Source organism: Polypterus senegalus, chromosome 10 (assembly GCF_016835505.1).
Source record: "Polypterus senegalus isolate Bchr_013 chromosome 10, ASM1683550v1, whole genome shotgun sequence".
NCBI lineage: Eukaryota > Metazoa > Chordata > Cladistia > Polypteriformes > Polypteridae > Polypterus > Polypterus senegalus.
In genome coordinates, this window is record NC_053163.1 from 124,881,994 (window position 1) to 124,895,822 (window position 13,829).

General features: G+C 42.3%; 1 protein-coding gene across 1 annotated transcript in view; it reads right to left on the reverse strand.

The window, feature by feature from the left end:
• Positions 1-10,245, reverse strand: part of LOC120537520 (amine oxidase [flavin-containing] B-like) — a 76,665-nt gene extending 66,420 nt beyond the window's left edge. The window contains exon 1 of the mRNA XM_039766520.1: positions 10,110-10,245. Within this exon, the coding sequence (XP_039622454.1) occupies positions 10,110-10,185 (76 nt within the window). The 5' untranslated portion in view covers positions 10,186-10,245. The remainder of the gene's footprint in view (positions 1-10,109) is intronic.
• Between the last annotated feature and the right edge of the window lie 3,584 nt (positions 10,246-13,829).

Sequence of the window (13,829 nt, forward strand, 5' to 3'; positions counted from 1 at the left end):
CTAAAATTTGTCTTTGATGAATAAAGGAAATAGCAAGGCATAGAGTTAAACATCAAATTTCATTATCAGCAAGGACTGAGTTCTAATTAGGACACCGGCTGGAATGAAAACCTGTAGCCACTGCGGCCCTCCAGTACCGTGATTGAGGAACCCTGATGTAAAGTAAACATTGTGACCCGGCTGGCACCCCAACTCCACTTTGTGACTCAACCAGTCACAACTGGTCATAGAAAAAGACATTAGACACTAGAAGATGTCCAGAGAGAGGCCTCTAAGAACATCCCAGGGCCCACTCAGATGAACTAAGTAAACTCTGTCACTTTGGTCATAAGGCGAAAAGCCAATGTGTGGCTCCAAACTCAGTCTATCGGGTGAATAGCCAGCATTACAAAGATCAACATGAAGCCCTTATCGGAGTCACACATCTGTTCAAACAACTGACAGGCACTGCTTCAAACATTCTCACTGTGCTGGAGCAGCTTCCCAGTTTTTCATTAAACTCTGGCGGATTACCATCAGTTTATTCAGCCATTACAGGTGCGACTATTTCTCATCACAGAAAGTGTTGTATCAAATCATAATATATTTTAAAGTAACTATGATTAGCAAGAAACCATTTTAGAATTCAAATTAATATTTTTCCTGAAATGTGTATACAGTACTTTCACATTTATGTCTCTTATATACAGTGAATTCAGAAAGTATGTGCACTTTGTTGTATTGCAGATTTCATTGTAAATGAATAATTGAGCAATTTTGACCATCAGTGTACACTCAATAACCAATAATGACAATGTGAAAGCATGTTTTCAGGAAGGTTTGCAAATGTATTAAAAATGAAATCTCTCATTCATATTAAGTATTCAGACCCTTTGCTGTGGTCCTCCAAATTGTTGTCAGGTACATCTTGTTTGATTTAATTCTCCTTGAGATGCGTCTAGAACTTGAATGGAGTCTGTCTGTGGCAAGCTGAATGTATTGGACATCATTTTGAAAGGCACACACCTTTATATCTAAGATCACACAACTTACACTGCATGTTAGGACAAAAACCAAACCAAGAAGTCGAATGGACACTCAGTAGACCTCCATGATACAGTTGTGGTGAGGCATTGATCAGTTCAAGGAGATAAAACCTAAAGCTTTGAGTGATCCAGTGACCTCAATAATTGTGAAATGGAAGAAGTTTGGAACCACCAGAACTCTTCCTAGAGTTGGCTATCACGCATAACTGAGCAACCGGGCAAGAAGGATCTTGATCAGGGATTTGAGCAAGAGCCCAGTGGTTATTCTCACACAGATTCAGAAGTCCTCTGCTGAGATCATAGAACCTGTCTGAAGGACGGCCACCTCTGCAGCACTCCATCAGTAAGGAGTATATGGTAGAGTGGCAGTCTGGTGAGACAAAAACTGAACACTTTGGATTGAAGTCCAAGCACTTTGTGTAGTGAAGACCAGGCACTGCTCATCACCTGTCTAATACATGGAGGTGTCAGCATCATGCTATGGGGGCAAGGACAGAAAGACTGGGAAAGAATTGAGGAAAAAATTAATGCAATTAAATGCTGAGCAGTCCTTGAGGAATATCTGCTCCAGTTTGTGCTCTACCTGAGACAGGGTCGATGGTTCACTTTTCAGCACAATAATGACCCAAAGCATACAGCTGGAGTGGCTTCAGGACACGTCTCTGACTCCACTTGAGTGGCCCAGGCAAAGCCCAGACTTAGGCCTTGAAAAACATCCGTGAAGAGACCTTAAGATGGCAGTTGACGGACACTTCTAGTCCAGTTTAACAGAGCTTGAGAGGATCTGCCAGGAAGAATGGGTGAAACTGTCCAAATCCAGCTGTGTGTAAAGCTTGTAGACACTTACCCAAGAAGACTCAAAGCTGAAACTGATGCCAAAGAGTTTTCTACAAAATAATGAATTAAGGACTGAATTCTTATATGAATAAGAGATTTCAGTTTTTGATTGTATTGATGTTTTTACATTTTGGGTTATATAGAGTTAATTGGTAATTTTGCAATTTTAAATGTATAACACAATAAAGTGTGCAGAAAGTGAAGTGGTCTGAATACTTTTGAAATCCACTGTGTATACACTACTAGTTAAAAGTTTTAAAACACCTCAGTTTTTCGTTCAAGTGTAATCAGTTGAAATGCAATGAATGACCTAAAATGGTGAAATGGTAAGCAGTAAACTGCCAGAGGTCTAAGTTTAAAGTTTAGGTTAGCAAAAACAGAAAACAAGAAATTTCAGAATATTTTAAGTGGGCCTTCTTTAGGACACAACTAACAGGGTACAACCTACAGATGTTCTGCAGCAATTCAAGTAAATTAAGCCTTGCAAGTTGAAGCAAACAATTTACACAGGTGTCCCAGCTTTTGTTGATTACTTAAAAACCCTCTTGCTTGTCTTAAAGCAGAGTTGGAACTGGAACTTACTACAGAAGTGCATCGTCCTGCAGGGTGACTGTGTGGAGAGTTGATAGAACTTACGTTCATCTGCTTACAGTTACCGGTATTAAAGGGTAGGGCAGAGCAGGCTCTTCTTCCTGCATCTTTCATGCAGCATTGTGATGATAAGAACCTGAAATCCCACTCTTGTTCCGCCTGTAGTCATCACGTGTGGTCCAGTGACCTTTCTTCTGCCTGACAAGCTTTGGTTTAATCCACTGAGACGTGGCTAGTCTGCCTCACTGGCCTTTCTCCTGTTGTATCTCCAGGTATTAAACCCATTATTGTATTCAGTATATGTGTAGTAAGCTACTAGATGAATTTCTTTAATCAATGAGCAAAACAAATTACCAAAGTCTTCATCCAGCCAAATTCAAGTGAAGCCTTACAACGTAAATGGCTGGATTCTTTATGTAGTTGCAGACTGTGACATTATTATGAATGGCACCTTAATGCCCTGAACTGAATATGTGGATTAGAAAATGGGTGGATGGATAGATGTAAGGATGAATGGATAGATGGATGGATGCTCTTTATTGTGTTCAAATAAAGCCATGAAAAAACTGACCTCTCACCCGAAAAATAGGTGTGAAAATGAATTGCTGTATTTTATTTACTCTACAGCATAATGCACTGGCAACAAAGCAATCATCCATCCATTATCCAACCCGCTATATCCTAACTACAGGGGTCTGCTGGAGCCAATCCCAGCCAGCACAGGGCGCAAGGCAGGAAACAAACCCCGGGCAGGGCGTGTGCCCACCCACACACACAATTTAGAATTGCCAATGCACTGTGGGAGGAAACCGGAGCACCCGGAGGAAACCCACGCAGACACGGGGAGACCACGCAAACTCCACACAGGGAGCATGTGGGAAGCGAGCTCGGGTCTCCTAACTGCAAGGCAGCAGCGCTACCACTGCGCCACTGTTCCTCTCCAAAGCAATCATAACATATAAAAATAAAACCAATGAGAGGTGATTAGTGAACTTAAATGAATCATTTTCCAAGTCCCAGAACCGGTTTGTGGGGGCACTATGGCCTGTGCCAGCAGCGTCAATGTAAGCAGGTAACAACCCTGGAAAAGATTCCAAGCCATCACAAGGGCGCACTCATGCCCAGTGTGCCAGTTTAGAGAGGCTAATCAACTTAGCCTGTCAATATCTGGGGGGGGTGTAATCAAACAGTAAGAGAATCTGCACCATAAAGGCTGTGTCTAGGCTGAGATATGAATGCAGGTGCTGTGAACTGCTTTTCAGACTCCATTAATCCAGTTCAGGGTCATGGAGGGCTGGAGACTATCCTGGGAACACTTGGTGCAAGGCAGAAAACAGCCTACCACCTAATGCTATCAGGGTGGTCGTCATCACTGTGCCACCGAGTAACCCTAACAGATACACTTACAGTCAATCATTCCCAAACCCACCTAATCCAGTGCAGGGTGGTGAGAGGTCAGAGTGTATCCTGGGACCACTGCCCAAAAGGCAGTAGACATCTCCAGATGGGGCACCAATCCACAACATAATGATAGTCCAGGCACACACGCACATACACACACACAGGACTAATTTAGAAATACCAACAAATCACAAGAATAATGGAAAACCCACAGCGACACTAAGAGAATGCAAACGGGTGCGGAATTCAAACCCAGAAGGCTGTGCCAGTGAGGGGGCAGTGCTAACCACCGCGCCACTGTGCTGCCCCCTTTATTTGAAAGAAAATTATGACAAGCATACATTTTAAAAAACTTGATAGTAGAGATCTTATTTACTGAAAGATAACTTGATGAAATATTACAAGATTATTAGATTGGAATGCAGTGGGAAATGTGGAGAGAGCCAGCAATTCACCTGTTCAACTCCAGGACATGAACTTGGCCTTTCGAAATTGTTTTAACTTTGCTCTGCATTTTCCACTCTGAAGCAAAAACCAACCAAGCTGAAGAAGCTGTTCTCTAATCCACAAAACGTGACGGCTTTTAACTACAAAGGGTGAGTGGCAAAAGTATCTATCTATCTATCTATCTATCTATCTATCTATCTATCTATCTATCTATCTATCTATCTATCTATCTATCTATCTACACTTGCACATTTACACATGTTATTTCAGACCTAGTAAGGCCCAGCCCAGTCATGGTCTATGTGGCATTTACACCTTCTCCATATCTTTAGTTTTAGCGCTGGTTTTCCTTGGGCACCCTGATCTCTTCACACATTCACAGGGACATGTGCCTTAGACTGAGTGCCGTTTTGAAATTGCTCTGTTTTGGATGTGTACATGAGTGTGACCTGCAATGGACTGGCATTGCTTCCAGGGATTGTTCCTTTACCACTAACACTTCTGGCCATTAATAACTGGATAACACAGATTTAGCAAGTGGAACTGAACTACCCATCTTCTGCTTTTCAAACTCAATTAATACAGTTTAGGGAGGGCTGGAGACCATCCTGGGGGCACTTGGTGCAAGGCAGAAATTATTCTACCACCTAATGCTATCAGGGTAGTCGTCAGTCCTCCATAACACTAAATTAGATAAAGTGAGAGTGAAAATCCTGTACAGGGAACCAGTTAATGAAGATTATACTTACTGCATATAGCCTGGTTGGCGAGGATAACTGGGTTCAAATTCTGACTCAGTTACTAGCAGTTCGTGGTGTGCACATCTTTTCTATGTTCATGACTATTTTACTTTTTGCCCAGAGGGGACTGGGTGGTCTCTTGGTCTGAAATGCCTACAGATTTTATTTTTTTTTCTCCAGTCTCTGGAGTTTTTTTTTTTTCTCTCCCCCTGGCCATCGGACCTTACTTATTCTATGTTAATTAATGTTGACTTATTTTTATTTTTTATTGTGTCTTCTATTTTTCTATTCTTCATTTTGTGAAACACTTTTAGCTACATTTTTTTGTATGAAAATGTGCTATATAAATAAATGTTGTTGTTGTTGTTGTTGTTGCAGGTCAATCCAAGGGGCCTCAATTCTAAAGATTTGTGCATAACATAGCATGAAAATATTCGCACCCCCAAAAAAATCAGATTTATAAAAACTGGCATACATACAGTACATTTCTACGCAATTTACCCTTTATAAGTCACAATCAGAATTAATATGCATACATAAACACCCCGCAACATCCTATATGGAGCCTGCTGATCACAATACCTCAACCTTCATTGGCTGGTAGCTGCGTCAAGACCCGACCACCTGCATTTCAAGAGTATCTAGCTGTGCTTTGCAATTGAGAGCACAAGGTCATGCATGGCATTATAGCGCCTCTCCTCAGCGATCTGGGGGTCCAAGAAAGGTGTAAGGTGCCATTGTCTGCTATCACGTGGCACATTTAATGACGTGATTGCTATTACAATGAATAGGAAACCGAGGGCTCAACCACAATGACACAATGTTTGTCATTCTCATCTTGGCATCAGAGATGTGTTAATGGAAGGTCACTGCCACAGTTAATAAAAGCAGCTTCGTTTTCACTTGGTGTCCTCATTGGAATATGAGAGCAGTAAATAGTACTATATTGCTAAAAGTATTGGGAAGCTTGCCCACACATGAATTTTAATGACATCCCATTCTTAATACATAGGCTTTAATATGGAGTTGGCCCACCATTTGCAGCTATAACAGCTTCAATGCTTCTGGGAAGGCTTTCCACAAGGTGTAGGAGTGTTTTTATGGGAATTTTTGACCATTCTTCCAGGAGGTCAGGTACTGACGTTGGACAAGAAGGCCTGGCTCGCTCACAGTCTCCGCACTAATTCATCCCAACAGTGTTCTATCGGGTTGAGTTCAAGGCTCTGTGCAGGTAAGTCAAGTTACTCGACACCAAACTGGCTCATCCATCTCTTTATAGACCTTGCTTTGTACTCTGGTGTTAGAACAGGAAGGGGTCATCCCCAAACTGTTCCCACAAAATTGGGAGAATGAAATTGCCCAAAATGGCTTTTTATGCCGAAGCATTAAGAGTCCCTTTCATTTGAACTAAGGGGCCAAACCCAACCCCTGAAAAACAATCCACACCATAATCCCCCCTCCACCAAACTTTACACTTGGCACAGTGCAGTCAGGCTAGTACCGTTCTCCTGGCAACCTCCAAAACCAGACTCGTCTATGGGATTGCCACACAGAGAAGTGTGATTCGTCACTCCAGAGGACACGTCTCCAACTGCTCCAGAGTCCGGTGGCGGTGTGCTTTACACCTTTGTATCCGGCGCTTTGCATTGCACTTGGTGATGTAAGGCTTGAATGTAGCTGCTTGGCCCTGGAAACCATGAAGCTCTCTACGCACTGTTCCTGAGCTAATCTGGATGCCACACGAAGTTTGGAGGTCTGTAGCTATTAACTCTGCAGTAAGTTGGCAACTTCTGCACACTGTGATTTTACATGGCCTACCACTTCATGGCTGAGTTGCTGTTGTTCTCAATTGCTCCCACTTTGTTATAATACCACTAACAGTTGACCGTGGAATATTTAGTAGTGAAGAAATTTCATGAATGGACTTTTTGAACAGGTGGCATCCTATCACGAGACCACACTTGAATTCACTGAGCTCCTGAGAGCGACCCATTCTTTCACAAATGTTTGTAGAAGCTGTTTGCACACCTAGGTGCTTGCTGTTATACTCCTGTGGCTATGGAAGTGATTGGAACACCTGAATTTAATGATTTGGACGGGTATCCCAATACTTGTAGCTTCGATTATGTTAGGAGAACCAGACACTGCTGCACACTGCATTTTTACATTGGAAAAAACATATGTTTTATATATGTGCACCCACACCATAGGAAAACTGGATGTAGTGCCTTGCCAGGTCTTCTAGGGCAGCAAGCAAGACGGAGTGAAGTCTTGGCTGAGATACTGTTGACCTGTCCCCCTGTTCCCTGAGAAACGACAACAGGTAGCCATTATAAACTAGTGAATAACCAAAAACGTTCTTCAGTGCAAATACGCAGCATCAGCCCTTTTAAAAGGGAGATCCAATACAGTCTGTGCTTCACATTCATCGTTTCTGAGGTGTAAAATGTTTGTCACTTCAATGCACATTCTAATAATGGCTCGGAGATATGAATTATTATGCGTGTGAGTCGTCATTTAGCTGGTTTGGCTGCATTTCCCTACTTGATCAAGGGGGTTGTCATTCCCCAGTAGCTTTGAAATGTTGTGTACACATGGGTCAGGGTTTGCCATGAATATTCCTACATTCCCATGTAGAGTTTTCTTTTATAAATCTCGCCATTTGCATGGGTACACACATGTTGAGCCTCTTTTATGTGCATACAAAAGCTTCATTTACCATATATACTCATGTATAAGTCGGGTCTTGAAATCCGAAAAATCGATCATAAAATCAGACCCCGACTTATACGCCCGTTCAGAAATAAGACACTTCATTTTTTTTTAACATCTTCTTGCCTCCTCTAATCTCATACCAGTTTCTCAGACGCATCGAACTTTGTTGCAGCAGCGCAGTTACCAATTTCTTTCACCACTTCAACAACGTTTAATTTAAAACCAGCTTCATATTTTCTTCTGATCAAACACTCCATTGTAGATAATCGATGCTCTTACAATAAAGGTGTATGAGGGTGTAAGATACAAGAAACACAAATCAGTGCAAACGTTGCTTTGGAATAGTTTGGGTATTACCGTGTGGTCATGTAGGCACAATAAAGAGAGAGAGAGAGAGAGAGGTTAGGAGCACGCGCTGATACAGCGCATTGCCACACCCACACAGAAAAGAAGGCAGTGTGCTCCGTGGTTACTCTCTCAGGTGGGCGTTAGCATATCATAATCTTTTGGACCAATAGTGTGAGTTTTGTGCATTCGACTTATATGACCGACATTATAAAATACCAGATATTATACAGTAAAATCAAGTCCCAACTTATCCTCAGGAGAACTTATTCACGAGTATATATGGTATTTCAAATTTATTAACCAGCTGTTTACAAATGAGTGTAGATGTGTGGCCTGTGAAAGACGGGCATTCTATCCACAGTTGGTTCCTGGTAGGGATGAGTGAAACAGGCGAGTTTTGTGATAGTGATACTAAAATTAGTTTCACAAGCAATGTGGCAATTGCGAAATACAAAACTCAATAAATAATTTTTTGGAGTGTTTTAAAGTTTTCTGGGTGTAAAGCAAAGTAAAGCTTCATTCACACTTCCATGTTTACCTGTATTTGTTTCTACAGATGTGTAACACATGTAATCTGTAGCACACTGGTAACATCAGTTTAAATTATGTCAGTCTTTACTTCACCATGGAGGAGGGCAGAACGCTTTTTAAAATATATATAACATGCTGAATAATTTCCACGTGAACACACACCAAAACACAGAGCTGGGCACATTACTCTGCTTTCGCTCCAAGATAACACAGCACACAGAAAGCTGCCGCTGCCCAACTCCCCACCGTTACCTCATTGAAGTTGCGTACACTGATGCCATTTTCTTTTTGTTTTAGTTTTCACTAGAGAGCTTAATTTAAATAGTAAATGACAGGAAAGAAAACACTTCCAGACCGGAACTAAACACCTGAATTCTTGTGTGAATGATATAAATTTTGGTGGAAGCGAAATGTGATTTGGTAATGTTTTTTTTTTTCTTTTGCGAAACCTAATGTTGAGTTTCACTGTAAATTCAGTTTAGCGTAAATCGTTTCATTCATTACCTGCTCTGGACTTATGGTCAGTAGTGCTAAGACAGGCTCTGTTGCCCTATGACTTTGCAATGGAGAAATCAAGTTCAGAACATGGATGGATGGATGGAATTTAGAGTGGACACTTTTCATATATTTTGTATTGCTATTACAATGTAAATGATTATAGTAAAGAAATCGCAGCCGATTGAGCAACATGAGCAGTTTTTATTTCAAGTAATCCCTGATATTGACTAAAATCTTCATATACCTTATAGCAGGTGTTTGGATCATTACGTCTGATGTTGCTATACATTGTGTGGTTCTCCCACATCCCACATTAATAGATGTACCTTATTGTGTTGTAAGCGAGTCCGTGAATGAGTTCTGCACTGGACTCCAACACAGATATGCACACACATCCACCGACACACACAGACTGATAAACTGGCCACCTGCGTTCTCACACCTCTCTTTGTAATTTGACGCCATTGTTGAGCCCGTTTGCTGCTCATCCCCTTGTCAAATTGGAAGCTAAGCCGAGATCATTTTCTAGCAGACTGATACATTCAGTACCTACCACTTCTGTTCAAATGTCTCTCCTGGAGCTAGTCAAACATAATCTGCCCCCCTTTAATCTTTATTTTCTGCTATTTCCTTTGGTCTGTATGCTTGTTTTTTTTAAATGGCAAAAGGATCATTTCCTTTTAAGCTCTTGATAAAAATAAAACCTCATTAAACAAAAAAATATTTGAAAGTGCAGTAAAGTGAGCCAATGCAAAAATCATTTATAGGAGTCCCAACAAATGTTTCCTTTTTTACTCTTTAAGTTGTTCTAAAGCTGCTGACACTGAACAGACAGCAGAAAAGCTGCATCTCTGAAGAAAACAATTTTTACAAGCAAAGTGAGCCACATTTTTAAAGGAGGAAATCAAATTTCTGTTCCTTCACATATTACTAGACTGATAAGTAAACATTAGAGGACAAAAACAGTTTATCTTACCAGACAGACCACCGCCAACAATAATCACATCACCCTTCTCAAATGAAGATTTACAGGTTGCTTCCATTTCGCACATCAACAATTCCCCAACTGCCGCATGAACAACTTTTAGCCTTCAGGAGGGATGCTCTGCTCCAGTGAAGTATCTTCTGAGCAGCAGTGACGACTAAGCCCCCCGACATGCCAGGGACTCCACCTCTGGAAAGGCGGAGCTTTCCCAGTCAGCACTGGGCTTGGTCTGGCTGCAGTGCACGTGAGGCGAACGGCAATGACTTGTGCACACTTCAGAGGGAACAGAGGCAGCCTGCAGCAGAGGACACACACAATCCGTTCAGTTAGGCGGCAGGGAAATGAATTTTACACAAAGATATTTTGGTATTGCTACCTGCTACCACCCACCACTTTGAATGGGGCTTGCTGTGTGTTAACCGTCTTAAAGTTATAAGCTTTCAGGTCCAGGCTTTCTTGATATGATGGATTCTGAGGGAACATTAAGTCCACCTAAATCAAGGGAAAGGGGGCAATATTGAGGGGCCAAAGCAGATGAATAAACTAGGAGCAAACCAGTTTTTCTAATAAAATGCATTTAATGGAGACAGATGGACTTTTTCAGGGCCCGTCTCTAGCAGATTTGTTGTCTCCTATTTTTCATAATAAATGTTACAACAAAGACGAAAAATACTGTAATGAGCATTTACAGTTTCATAGTAAAATATGAAACTGAGTTCTCACATATGCAACATACAGTATATTTCCTCCAGCCTATTCATATTGTATGCTGATGCCTGCTCTGACACTTCAGTTTCAAGCACAAGGTATATAGGGTGAACCACAGGGGGTGCTTACAACCACCCAAATCCCAACACAACTGGCAGGACACAAATTGCCACACAGCACACACTTTTGTTCTTCTGAGGGGAAGTGCTTTTTTAATTTTGCTCCCCACTTCTCAGCACAATACAAATAATGCAAAGAGCCACAGCACCGTCCTTCCGCCTCCTGTCTTCCACACAGGAGTTGTCCTTCTTCCTCCCGACTCTGGCCATTAAATACTGGCGGCAGGCCCCCTTTTATAGAACACCCAGAAGCATTCCAGGGGTCCAACGACCTTCTACCGGCAGCACTCCTGCTGTGGTGGAAGAGCTGCCAAACAGGGCCCAGCAAATGTCCAGGCACCACCTGGAGGTGGCCACTGTGCTAGCCAAGTAGGCTGCCCTCTATTGGCCTGGAGGAGAAAGTGTCCTGAAAAAGCTCCCTCCCCTGGCCCTTCCATTGTTGGGGCATCCTAGCTGGGTAAGGGCCCTGGCCATCCGCTACTATACAGTATATATACTATATATATATATATATATATATATATATATATATATATATATATATATATATATATATATATATATATATATCCTAAGCATGAAAGTGCAACGATTTTGTACAATGATTTAATACCACTTTTTTGTCATGCTTTAAATCGGGCTTATTTTAAAACCTACATATATATGTTTGGTATCATTCTTTTCAGTCAAAAAAACGTTCAACTCAGTTGATCGAGCTACCCTGTGGGACGTCCTGAGGATTTGCAGGATCCCCTCGAGGTTTTTGACTTTCATGGCCGGCCTGTACACTGGTACTGTGACTGCTGTGCAGAGTGAAGGCAGCACCTCTGTGTTTTTCCCAGTTGATTCTGGAGTTCGTCAGGGGTGTGTTCTGCTCCTACTCTGTTCAATGCTGGTATGGACTGGGTGTTGGGCAAGGTCGTAGGGTCCAGTGGCTGTGGGGCATCTGTTGGTGAAGAAAGATTCACGGATCTTGACTTTTCTGATGATGCTGTGATCTTCGCAGAGTCAATGCAGGCTCTGATCGGGCTCTCGAGACACTGAGCAAGGAGTCTGAGTGCCAGGGCTTGCGAGTGTCCTGGATAAAAACCAAGACCCAGGCCTTTAATGACCTCTTGGGAACAGCCATCAGCAGTGTGTCTGTCTGCGGAGAGAGTGTTGACCTTGTTGAGAGATTTACTTACCTTGGCAGTGACATTCATGTCTCTGGTGACTCTTCCAGTGAAGTCAGTAGACGGATTGGGAGAGCATGGGGGGTCATGAGGTCGCTGGAAAGGGGTGTGTGGCGCTCCCGATATCTCTGCAAAAGGACGAAGGTCCAAGTCTTTAGAGTCCTGGTGCTTCCTGTCTTGCTATATGGTTGCGAGACATGGACGCTATCCAGTGAACTGAGATGAAGATTGGACTCCTTTGGTACTGTGTCTCTCCAGAAAATCCTTGGGTACCGTTGGTTTGACTTCATGTCAAAGGAGTGGTTGCTCATGGAGTCCCGAATGAAGCACATTACCTGCATTGTGAGGGAGCGTCAGTTATGACACTACGGCCATGTGGTTCGTTTCCCCGCGGGTGATCCAGCTCGTAAGATCCTCATTGTTGGGGACCCGAGTGGCTGGACAAGGCCAAGGGGTCACCCACGTAACACCTGGCTACGGCAGATAGAGGGTCATTTCCAGAGGAGGGGACTGGACCGCATGTACTGCCTGGGAGGATGTCAACCGGGATCCCAAGCTGTTGCGACGTGTAGTAGGTGCAGCAATGTACTGTACCAATGCATGCTCCCCAACTTGATTCTTTTCAGAATTTATCGAACTTTAATGTGATGTTGTTAGATTTTCAGATTCTTATTCCGTTTTTAAATTATAAACTAAAAAATATCAAGAACTCATGTTTCGCGTGCCAAGAGATTTAACCACACCCGGGGCCAGAAATAAAAGACAAAGAGTAGGAGAGCGGCTGTACAGGCTTTTATATGTTCGAAGCACTGCGCTAGATGCAGATCACGTGGCACGGCAGCAGCAGCTGATCGAGCAAAGAGGAGGTAAAAAAAAACTGCATTTGTTTCCTATTGTATCACCGTTTAAGAGGGGGTTTCGGAGGAGCGACCATGTCTCCTTGGAGTGCGTTCAGCCCCATTCTTCACAACTCGGGGGCAGAAATGCGAAGTGGCTGGTGTGTAGCACAGGGTGGGGGGTTGGTGAGCAAAGCAAACAGGGAGGAACCCCCTCGTGTGTGTATATATATATATATATATATAAATAAATAAATAAAACTTAATAAAAGGACAAGTGTCTGTTTATCTGTCTGGCTGTAATGTGTCTGTCATTTCAGTAGATGTTGCAAGACAAACATTTGTAGTAATAACTAGTAATAACACTTACACACTGTTGAATGCTTGCAGTGGAAAAATGCATTGCATTTGTCATTCCAACAGGTGGCACCTCACAAATATTAACACTGCTTTTACAAATCCTATACCATATGTCATATAATAGAGATATATGCATTGCAATTGTCATTCCAATAGATGGTGCATCAAAAACATTTGTAATGCATTTTATTACTGTGCTGCACCATTTGTTGCAATGACCAATGCAATGCATTTTAAGACTACGCGCATTCAACAGTCACGTAACACTCACAACATCCATCACAGAATGCCCATAGATTGCTTGGTTACACTATGGTTATCATTAGTGTTTGAGATGGCTGACTCAGTGGGTGTTTTGTGAGTCCATGGGTGTTGCGTGACGTACATCTTACCTATGGTGGACTGTAGTTGGACCCCAAGTTTTACAAAATACATTCCAATAGATGGTGCATTGCATACATTAACGATGAAGTCTGTGTTGATTACTTAGATTTCAATTCATCTTAGATGTGTGGC